This window comes from Cebus imitator, unplaced genomic scaffold, assembly GCF_001604975.1.
Source record: "Cebus imitator isolate Cc_AM_T3 unplaced genomic scaffold, Cebus_imitator-1.0 Scaffold120, whole genome shotgun sequence".
NCBI classification, from domain to species: domain Eukaryota; kingdom Metazoa; phylum Chordata; class Mammalia; order Primates; family Cebidae; genus Cebus; species Cebus imitator.
Window position 1 is genome coordinate 1,824,209 of NW_016107435.1, and position 11,973 is coordinate 1,836,181.

The 11,973-nt window shown below is 39.6% G+C and overlaps 1 protein-coding gene across 3 annotated transcripts in view; it reads right to left on the minus strand.

Moving 5' to 3' along the window:
* Nucleotides 1-888: 888 nt before the first annotated feature.
* ASAH1 (N-acylsphingosine amidohydrolase 1) overlaps nt 889-11,973 on the minus strand; it is a 31,864-nt gene continuing 20,779 nt past the window's right edge. For all 3 annotated transcript variants that reach the window (XM_017539679.1, XM_017539678.2, XM_017539677.2), the window contains exons 6-14: nt 9,912-9,986; nt 8,417-8,462; nt 7,824-7,968; nt 7,232-7,286; nt 6,738-6,819; nt 4,631-4,762; nt 4,403-4,526; nt 3,603-3,659; nt 889-2,362 (exon numbers count right to left, since the gene is read on the minus strand). In XM_017539679.1, the coding sequence (XP_017395168.1) occupies nt 2,273-2,362; nt 3,603-3,659; nt 4,403-4,526; nt 4,631-4,762; nt 6,738-6,819; nt 7,232-7,286; nt 7,824-7,968; nt 8,417-8,462; nt 9,912-9,986 (806 nt within the window). In that variant the 3' untranslated portion in view covers nt 889-2,272. The remainder of the gene's footprint in view (nt 2,363-3,602; nt 3,660-4,402; nt 4,527-4,630; nt 4,763-6,737; nt 6,820-7,231; nt 7,287-7,823; nt 7,969-8,416; nt 8,463-9,911; nt 9,987-11,973) is intronic.

An 11,973-nucleotide genomic window follows, 5' to 3' on the forward strand; every position in this document is an offset into this window, starting at 1 on the left:
CCACCATGCCCAGCTAATTTTTTGTATTTTTAGTAGACGCGGGGTTTCACCGTGTTGACCAGGATGGTCTCGATCTCTTGACCTCGTGATCCACCCGCCTCTGCCTCCCAAAGTGCTGGGATTACAGGCTTGAGCCACCGCGCCCGGCCCTTTTATAGTATTTCTAAAAACAGTGTCTCTTTAATGTCCAACGGGTACTAAGTTTTGTCCTCTCAAAATTAAAATGGCCTTGCCATTTTCCAGCGGGAATTATAGTCAGTATTTTGGTTAATATTCTCCCAATCATCATATTCTAGATATATGTCTAGTTATGCATAAGTACATGTATAAAGTGTAATATAAATAGGCTTATCATGTACATCCTATTTTAAAACTGCTTTACCACTAACCAATTACTTCCTAAAATCTTAATACCTGTTACTTCTTTTAAACTTTGATTTACTCCTGAGATCTCAGTCTGAAACAATTAGCATCTCATCTCCTCATTATCAGGCATATCAAAGGTTAGAACATCAACAAAAAATACATCAAGTTGACCTCTCTTTTTTATAAGAGGTACAAAATCTGAGTAAAGTTTCCTTTTGCATTAATTGAATCCTATTTTAATGTAAATGCTCTTGCTTCACGAAAGTAATCTTGGGATCACTAAAGTTTTGTGGAAGCACCTCCTATCTGGGGGAAAAACTGCCTTTGAACACCTGAAAACTGGGTTGATACTATCTGGTTAGGAGGTGGTATTAGTCATGTAAGATTGCGACCATTTAGTCATATTTAATAACCCACTTACATAACCCTTATTTAATTCAGATACGATGTTCAGCTTGTATTTCTCGATCATGATCCCCCACCTTCAAACCAACACAGATGTACACACCCAATCAGCGTGCATGACTGATGACTGGCACTCTTTCCAGTGACTGTTTATTGCGTGTCATGAACACAACTGTGATTATACAAAATGAAGTGGACACAGTCTTGTACAAATACCAATGGCGTACATTTCACAGTTAATCATGAAGGTTAGACAGGTTAACAAGTTCTATTAGTACTTTTCATAAGTAGTTTGATTTCTGAAAAACATTTTTAGTAACTACTAAAAGTTCTTTAAAAATACATGTTGATTTGAAGAACTAAAAACCTGTTTATTACATGAATGCTACTTATCAGAATTTAAAATAATGGATTCACTTCCTATTTTCCACAAGTCTTTGACTTGTTTATTTACTAAATTCACAGAACTTGGGATGCGGTTTTTTTTAAGTTAGCAACTTCCTTAGGGTTACTGGGAGGTAGACTAATTATGAAAAAGGGAACACTTCAACTATCTTATAAAATACTTTCTTGCATACTGATTACTTATTGAACCCCAAAAAGTGCTATTTAGAGTCAATGGCCCTTTTTCCCTTTAAAGAAATACAAGGTGAATGAATGTCTGTTTCATTTCCCTAATCACATGTAATAAAGTTATATTGCTGTCACTAACAGCAAAGACAATGGTATATTAATTTTTTTTTTAGAGACAGAGTCTCACTCTGTCACCCAGGCTGGAGTGCAGTGGTGTGATCTCGGTTCACTGTAACCTCTGCCGCCTGGGTTCAAGCAATTCTTCTGCTTCAGCCTCCCAAGTAACTGGGATTATAGGCACCTGCCAGCATACTCTGCTACTTTTTATAGATTTTAGTAGAGATGCAGTTTCACTCTCTTAGCCAGGCTGGTCTTTAACTCCTGACCCTGTGATCCATCCACCTTGGCCTCCCAAAGTGCTGGGATTATAGGCGTCAGCCACCGCACCTGGCTGGTATATTAATTTTAATAATAGTTAGAACCAGAAGGAAAAGCCTGCTATACAGAAAAACAATACAAATATGTAGATAAAAGTAAAAAACTGAAGAATGTGGACTGTTTACTGTTACTCAGACAGATGTGCTAGATTAACCACTCACGCTGACTCTCCATTTATTCAGGGAGGTAGAGCTCACCATGGTTCCACTGCCCACCTGATCCCCAAATGTCAAAGTGAAACAAAACTCAATGAATTCTAGATGGTTGTTTTACTTCACCTAAAGAATTATCTGCAAATAAGAAAAATCAACTGATAGGGCAAAAAGAATAGTCTGTGAATTGTAAACATTTGGGGGAAGATGAGCTCCTGACTCAAAGGCAACCTGCCCCAAGTCTTCGTCTGCGGAAGGTCAGAAGGCTGCAGTACTCGGCCACATGGAGATGGTGTCTTCATGTCTCAGAGGGTGCATTCCGTAGGCCAGATGTGTGCTCACCAACCAATGCAAGGGTCAGGGCAGTCCCGCAGGTACGTTTCATACTGACCTTTGGTAGTATCTATCAACGTTGTGAATACGGTTAGCTGAAAGAAAAGTTGTTTTTACTTTAAGGATGTTTTCAATTCAGAGATGTTCAGATATATATGAGCATTTCTATACCTGTAGAACTTGCTTTATCAAGTTAATATGAAATAATAAATATAATTATGTTAATATATGGAAAGCATGTTATAGAATGTATATACTTAATATAGTATAATCATTTTATATAGTATTAGCTAATCATTATATAGTATCATCAAATAACTAAAGCAACCAACTTCAATAGGACCATGTTTCAGGTCATGAATATAAATGGGCTCAGCAAAGAATCTCCAGCTCTTTACAAGAGCTTATTCCTGACAGCACACTGCTTCACCACCAATGCTTTAAGACTGCCTTACCCCTCCTCGACGCACAACTGACAGTCCTGCAAGGCCTCACGGTGTACTATGGAGGAAAAAACGGGAAACTTTGGCTATCCCTATCCTTAAAGCATTTCTAATACAGTAGGGGAAACTGCAGGCACCCAGCTCACAAGGTGCACACCCAAACTCATGGATCACACACTACAGTCATGGGATTGTGACTTGCTCATAGATGGTGTAGGCAAAATGAAAGTATAGCAGGGTCTAGGAACTGAAGGAAGGCTTCCTGTGAGAGCCAGGATGACCTGAATGCTAAAGACTAGGAGAGATTTGTCCTGGCAGGGGTAAGGGAGGCATGTTTACTTTAGGGAGAGTTGGGGAAAAGGACCAGGAAGAGAAGGAACAAGTGGGATAGTTAGAGCGGCATATTCAGAATGTTCAAGCAATGACTGGTAGCAAATGGTGGGATGATTAGGAAACTTTTTGCATTTTTTAATCTATAGTGCGGGGAAAAGATGAAAAGATGTACTAAAGTTTAAGGGAAACCCTAACCTACCAAGACACAGAGCTCTGTCTGAAAATGGACTTCAGACTTTGTTCTGTTGACTTTTAGGTGTTAGTTGTATAGTGTGAGATTTTTAATAGACACGGATAAAAGTAAAATGCTAGACTTAATTCAAATGCCATGTAGATAAAGCTATAAACAATACTCTGACCTATCAAGACTCAATGATCAATTTCTTTGTTGTATTCCAAAAGTTATAGTTTTAGCCATACAAAAACATTAAAAAAAAAAATCAGCCCTAAGGTAAACATAACTTCTGTGCTCAAAGTGATCAAAGATAACAGAAAAAGATAAAACATAGGGCCAGATTCTTTCCCTAAAAAGCAAGTATATATATCATATTCAAAATACCTTGTTGAGGACAGGTTTTGTTGACAGGACATCATACATGCTTTCCAGGGAGATACTCTAAAACACACAAAAATAGTTTTGTTCAGTAAGTTAAATACAGAAGCCAACAACTTATCTAAACAAACAGGTTCTTAGAAACCAAGATATTCTTTTTTTTTTTTTTGAGACGGAGTCTCGCTCTTGTTACCCAGGCTGGAGTGCAATGGCGCGATCTCGGCTCACCACAACCTCCGCCTCCCGGGTTCAGGCAATTCTCCTGCCTCAGCCTCCTGAGTAGCTGGGATTACAGGCATGCGCCACCATGCCCAGCTAACTTTTTGTATTTTTAGTAGAGACGGGGTTTCACCGTGTTGACCAGGATGGTCTCGATCTCTTGACCTCGTGATCCACCCGCCTCGGCCTCCCAAAGTGCTGGGATTACAGGCTTGAGCCACCGCGCCCGGCCTCAAGATATTCTTTAATCAACCTCCCCCCATCCTCCCGCGGACGTTCCATGGGAGTCACTGTTAGAAACACAGGTAACAGTTTTCATGGATTACTTTCCTCTCTCTCCTTCCCCTTTTAAATTCTTGCCTGTTTATTATTCAACTTCGGAGTGCTATCCAGCATTAGAACAAGAAAGGGAAAGTACAGCACAATTTTGCCTTTAAGTCAAAAAAACCAAAAACTCAATGGAGATTGGCTAGAGATACTAAATAATAGGAGGCTTATAAATTATTTGAAGGCTGAAGAAAAATGCCAGAACTAAGAGAATCTTTCATGGCAACAGCTTCTTTCTAAATAAGACATGGCAAAGGTACCTCTTGGGTGGTGCGGTTCAGGCACATCTTTGCAGGCGTTCTGCGATCATCAAGGAAGAAGGGATTTTTCCAACGGTCATAATTTGTTTGTACCACATACCATCTACCCTGCTTAGGATCGAGTCTAGATACAAAAAGAGAGATTCCCTCTTAGGCTACATGCCTTACAACTCAAAGTATGTCAGTGTATGCGCCTGTTTCTACTTCTGCTTGAACAAACATACTTACTCATATACATCCAACAATTCCTTTCTGTCTCGTGTAATCACACAGCCCTCCCCAGACTGGTTGCCTCCCAGGATAAAGTACGCTGGGGCCAGTATCTTGGTCTTGATCAGTATATTCTTGGCTTCTTCATAACTACATAGAAACATTTAAAAAGAAAAGGAAAACTTTTTTATTTCATTTTAGTAAATAATTTTACTTATTTTAAAATTTTACTTTAGGTTTTGGGATACAAGTGCTGAACGTGCAGGTCTGTTACACAGGTATACATATGCCGTGGTGGTTAGCTGCACCCATTAACCCATCATCTAGGTTTTAAGCCCCACATGCATTAGGTATTATCCTAATGTCCTCCCCCTCCCCTTTCCCCCAAACCCTTGACAGGCCCTGCGTGATGTTCCCTTCCCTGTGTCCATGTGTTCTCACTGTTCAACTTCCACTTATGATTGAAAACATGCAGTGTTTGGTTTTCTGTTCCTGTGTTAGTTTGCTGAGGATGGTGGTGGGAAACATTTTTAGTTGACTTAGAATGGAAATGTTTAGCTCTGCGGAAACTAAGGGAAAACAAGTATCTGAGGACTGTGTTCTTTATTTTTATTTTTAGAGATGGGGTCTCACTATGTTTCCCAGGCTGGTCTCGAACTCCTGGGCATGAGCGATATGCCTGCCCTGGCCTCCCAAAGGGCTGGGATTATAGGCATGAGCCACCATGCCCAGACACAATGTGAGTTTTAAAAAGGGATGGTGAGCAATGACTGTGGGAGAAGCAATCCCTACCTCTGTGTGGTAAACACTGAGACAGGAAGTGGGAATTTTAGGAGGTCCCTCTTATCTGAAGGAGAAACAAAGTGGCCTCAAGTGATCATCTTCCACCCTTACTGTCCATGCCTTTCACTCAGCAAGTGAACAAAGGGAAATAATATTCATTACAGTATATAGGACTAAGGGAATACAAAGTAAACTGTCTGAAAATTAGGACTATTAAAAATTGAAGTGGGTTATCAAAGAACACTACTAACATTAACTCTTATTCCCTGGGAAGTATTAAAAGTAGGATTGATGCCCGTTTATTTCCTTGCAATGGAGGCTGAATGAAGGAAGGATAGCTTTGCTATTGTAAGATTTCTATACCAAAGCAGAATATAACTTATAGGTTAATATGTGCTACCTTTTATATTTATTTATTTTGTTTTTTTTTGAGACAGAGTCTCACTCTGTTACCCAGGGTGAAGTGCAGTCGATAGATCCCAGCTTATGGCAGCCTTGACCTCCTTGGGCTCAGATGATCCTCCCACCTCAGACTTCTGAGTAGCTAGGACTACAGGCACGTGTCACCATGCCTGGCTAATTTTTTTTTTTTTTTTTTTGAGATGGAGTTTCACTCTTGGTACCCAGGCTGGAGTGCAATGGCGCGATCTTGGCTCACCGCAACCTCCGCCTCCTGGGTTCAGGCAATTCTCCTGCCTCAGCCTCCTGAGTAGCTGGGGTTACAGGCACGCACCACCGTGCCCAGCTAATTTTTTGTATTTTTAGTTGAGACGGGGTTTCACCATGTTGACTGGGATGGTCTCGATCTCTTGACCTCGTGATCCACCCGCCTCGGCCCCCCAAAGTGCTGGGATTACAGGCATGAGCCACCGCGCCCGGCCACCTGGCTAATTTTTATATTTTCTGAAGAGACAGGGTTTCACCATGTTGCTCAGACTGGTCTCAAACCCCTGGGTTCAGGTGAGCTGTCCCCCTCAGCCTTCCAAAGTGTTAGGATTACAGGCATGAGCCACCGTGCCTGGTCTGTACCACCACTTAAATGAAGATTTTACTGTAAAATTGTTCTTTTGTCTGTGGGTAATTTTTTTTTGTATACCAAAAATATTCATAGGTGACTTTCAGGTCAGTATCCCTAGTGCTTTATACGTAACTCATTTCTTTGCTATAAAACACACAATACGCACGAAAAAAACACGAATAATTCCATGAGTGTCGGAGGTTCACCTAAGAAATTCTGCAACAGTTCCTCAAAGGATTAAACTGGAGCTTGAGAAATATTTTTATATTTTAATATGAGTAATTTAAAATAAATATTTGATAATACAGCAACAAAACACTTTACCTTGTGCTATTTTCCAGAACTGTTCTAGTAATAAACCCTATCCACATGGAATCTTTCTTTCCCAAAATCCATTCTAGAACACCTGGAAGAGATTGAACAAACTGTCAGGAACGGGAAGAGATTAGATGATGTAACCAGAAGGCACAGTTCAGTCTTCCTCATGAAAAATCTCTGAGGCTGGGTGCAGTGGCTCATGCCTGTAATCCCAGCACTTTGGGAGGATCACAAGGTCAGGAGATTGAGACCATCCTGGCCAACATGGTAAAATCCCGTCTTTACTAAAATACAAAAAATTAGGTGGGCATGGGGGCACACGCCTGTAATCCCAGCAGGATGAGGCAGGGGAATTGCTTGAGCCCCAGAGGCAGAGGTTGCAGTGAGCCAAGATTGCATCACTGCACTCCAACCTGGCGACAGGGCAAGACTCCATCTGAAAGGAAAAAAAAAAAAAAAAGCTCTGCAATTCCCATTTCACTAGAGAATGCGCTACTTACCCAGATAACCGCCATTTATACTGAAACGTTCATTTAGTGTAAGACTAAACAGTCCCTGAGAAAAAGACAAAGCAACAAAGTCAGACACATCAATCATGCTCTTTAAGGCCCTGTCACTCCCTGTACTTTAGGGTGGGATATAAATGCCTAGGTTGGGTAATGGAGAAGGCAAAAATAAATCAAAACCATGCAAGGCTTTTAAAAAAGTTCAAAGCATTTTTGAATCTAGCATGTGAGGTAAGTAAGTGGGATGTTACTGGCTACGCTTTTTGAACAGGAAACTGAAAGCAGAGGATGAATGCCTGACCTGCCTAAGTGAGTGGCAGACCCAGGAGCAGATGCCAGGTGTGGACTCCCAGCCCTTGACACCTGGCCACATGCTCTTTATCCCAGAACAGGCTCAGAAACCTCCATTTCCTTTCTACTCTTCTCTACCACGGGATCTCATACCTATGAAGTGACAAGAAGTACAAGGGGATGAAAAGGGGCTTCATATTCTTTTTAGGTCACCATATTCTTAGATTTCACCCTTTACATAATAGTAAAAGGACAAAAAGCTACCTGTAAAATCATGTAACAACAGACTCCTTACTGGTTTGAATCCTGTTAACATGCCCACATAGCCAGCAAAGCTTGAAGCCTTGAAGACAGTTTTGTTGTTTCTTTGGAAGTCCAAGTTCACCGTTAAAGGTTTTAGTTCCTCGGTTATGACCCAGGTATTATTTTCTATGTTCCACCTACAAAAGACAAGTTTCAGTGACATTTAAGAAACACAGTGAAATAATGATGAATATGATGATGAGATCCAGGCACTACACTAGGACCTTCATCTAGCTAGGCGCTATGATCAATCCTAACAAGACCTTTACAATATGGTGTCTTTATTCTGTTTTCCAAATAATAAAACTGAGGTTCAGAGAAGCCGAGTAACTCTCTCGATATCACACAGCATATAAAAAAATGAGCCTCAGAGTCAAACTTAGGGTGCTAATTACAACACTCTTATTTTTTCAGAAAGGTCAAGATGGACACATAAAATAGCAGTGTGCCCATCTTGTCTCAACACTCAGGAATCCATTTATCTTCACTTATGATCCTATTTTGGCCCTGATTTGGGACTTACTTTTCATCACTGTAATACAACCTACTCTTCTTATAGAACACAGAACTGTGTTCTTTACTTACCCAAGAAATACTCCAAAATCCATATTTCTCCCATGTACTAGATGACCTATTTGAAGGTACACAGAAGAGACATGTAATAGCAGTTAAGATTCTAAATCAAAGCTGGACAATTACTTTTGATTAATTGATTTTTGAGACAGAGTCTCCTTCTGTTGCCCAGACTGGAGTGCAATGGTGCGATCTCAGCTCACTGCAACCTCTGCCTCCCAGGTTCAAGCAATTCTCACCTCTCAGCCTTCCACATAGCTGGGGTTACAGGCACGTGCCACCACACACCTGGCTAGTTTCTTTTTTTTTTTGTATTTTTTTTTTTTTTTAGTAGAGATGGGATTTCACCATGTTAGCAAGGCTAGTCTCAAACTCCTGACCTCAGATGATCGGCCCACCTCAGCCTCCCAAAGTGCTGGGATTACAGGTGTGAGTCACTGCACCAGGCATCTAGCTCTGATTAATTTATATTCACAATTGTTTCTTCAAACAATAAGAAAGAAGAAACATTAATGTCCTAAGCCTTCACCAGATGGGACTGTTGTCACTGTCAATCTGCCAGATAACCCCACAAAATCTGAGAGCACAGGTGTCCAGGTTAAGATCAGAGTATGGGAAAAGCAAACAATGGTCATTTTTTGGCACTGTTACATGATTCTATCAGGATACAGAAATCTGAGCCTCAACTAATGTGATTCATCATATGTTTCCCTTCAGGCATTGTCCCCTAGAGCAGGACACCTCAAGGGTAAGTTACAGGCAGATTTATATGCAGAGTATATAGGCTGAAGATCAGGGTGAGTCAGCAAAGTCGTTCTGTGCTTTGTACTCTGGGAACCAGTCAGGAAATATGGGAAAGTGGGGCTGGTATACACAGGGCCGCCTGGCTGGGAAAGGATGGGAGAATGTGTGTTCTGGGTCTTAAGAAAAGGACAGATACCATGACAGATATGAAGATAAGGAAGTAACTCCTGTGAGCGCTTCCATCAAATCATGTGGATGGGTATAAGTAGAATATGAGGGAGATGAATGTTTCTACTCCTGAGACTTTTCTTCTGGGTTTTTTGCATGTTTGAATTCAACTTTAATAGGCAGTACAGTAGTCTTAAAATAAGGAGAGTTTTCAGGGCACTCATAAAAATTTACCAAGATTTAAAAAGCTCTATGCAACATACACAGAATTTATATAGCAAGCCTGGATTTTAAAAGTTCTAATTCCAGACCAGCCTGGCCAAGATGGTGAAACCCTGTCTCTACTAAAAATACAAAAATTAGCTGGGCATGGTGGCGGGCAACTGTAATCCCAGCTACTCGGAAGGCTGAGGCAGAGGACTGCTGGAACCTGGGAGGCAGAGGTTGCAGTGAGCTAAGATTGCAACACTGCACTCCAGACTGGGCGACAGAGTGACACTTCATTAAAAAAAAAAAAAGTTCTAATCCCTTTATTTAGAAGACTTTTCTTTATGTCATACTTTATACCACCCACCCTCCCTCAATGCACATTTACCTTCTTTGTTTTCTGCTACTATTGAAGTACACATGGTAAAAAATTCATAAAAAATATTGAATGAAATGATCTCTCCTGTGAGAAAAGAAAGGAAAATTTTGTGTTAATATACAGAACCATGACAATGGGAGAAACATTTGTTTTAAGAAGACGTTTAAGTGTTTTCATTGTGTGAGGGTAGGCTTCGGCCAGTGGGGCTGTGCCGGAACAGCTGGCTGGATGGTGCTTTCTTCCCAGCCTGGACTCCACACACTCAAGATGAAACAAGTCACCAAGGAAGCCACCTGTGGGCAGCTGAACCTCTGGGCAAGTTGCAATTGTTCTGCAACATCACGTCCAAAATGTTTCTCAACAGGCTTCATTTTACATTTTCTTTTGGGAGTGTAAATATGATCATTTAATACATTTGGCTCTTGGTCGTTTGCTGGAAATGTATTTTGCCTTGATTTTTAAAGTTTGACTAAAATTTCTAAGGTGTAAAAGAAGCTTCAATAACTATTAATAAAATTAGTACAGAGCTGCCAAGAAACTCCATTCTACGGCATTTTAGTTTTTGAATATTTTCCCAAAATGTGTAATACTGCTATTTAGCATTTAATCCAAAGGTAGGCAGTATGCTTTATTTCTGTCCCATTTAACATTAACATGTTAAGCTCAACATGTTTTTTTCACCCCAATCCAATGTTTATTTTATTTCCACTAAATTTCTGATTTGGTGAACTTCTTATTTTATCATAAATTTTTAATAATTTAGAATAAATTTATACTACTCATACATCATGTTATTTTTCTTAATCAGTGAGATATTTATATTTGGTATTGATTTGCTAGAGTTATTATATAATAAAGGAATTAGACTTGCTTTTCATAAAGGCAGCGAGCATATAAGTCCAATATGTTGACTATCCTTTAAATCTTTTCTTAGAGCAGCAGCACACAAAACTAGCCACTTTTGTTGATATATACTACTGATGTTCACAAATTCTCAAACATCTCTCTTAGAAAACGAAGGTATTATTGGCTATTTAAAATAATGACACTACTGCTTTGGTAGCCAAAAGATAAAACTTTTGGGGTCATGGGCAAAATCTTTTTCATTAAATGCCATAAAGCTTAAATTGAAATGTTAAAAATAGCTTCTCAAAACATCAATGTCTATTAATAATTTTAATGAATGACATGCAAGGCCTTCTCCCTGAAAAGAAAAGATACAGCTCTGAGAAATCAATAACCTAAACAAATGCTGAGATGTGTATTCATGGATTGGAAAACTCAGTATTACAATCCCTTCAAAATACCATTATGCTGTTTTTTTCAAAGTTGACAGGCTGATTCTAAGATTTATATGAGAATGCAGATGGCCTTAAATAGTCAAAAGATTTCTGAAGAAAAATAAAGTTGGAAGAATTATACTACCTAATTTTTAAGACTTACTATAAAGCTTTAGTAACTGAGGTAGAATAGTATTGATACAAAGAAAAATGGGTACATGAAACTTAACAGAAATTCTCCAAACAAAACCACATATACATAATCACCTGATTTTGTGTGTTTGTGCATATGTGTGTATATATATATATATATATACATATACATATGCACACACACATACACATTGTATATATAGAGAGTATATATGTATTGTATATTTATATCAAAGACACCACCGCAATTTGCTGAGGAAAGGATAGCCTTTTGAATAAATGGTTTTTAACTAACTGGATATACCATATGAGAAAAACCTGAACCTTGACCCATAACTCATAGCATATACAAAAATAATTCAAAATAGGTCACAGGTCTAAATGTAAAAAGTAAATATTAACATCTAGAAGAAAATATATAAGCATAGCCGAGTGTGGTGGCTCACGCCTGTAATCTCAGCACTTTGGGAGGCTGAGGTTGGCAGATCATGACATCAGGAATTCAAGACCAACCTGGCCAACATGGTGAAACCTTGTCTCTACTAAAAATACAAAAAACTAGCTGGGCATGGTGGCTTGTGCCTGTAGTCCCAGCTACTCAGGAGGCTGAGGCAGAAGAATTGCCGGAACTCGGGAGG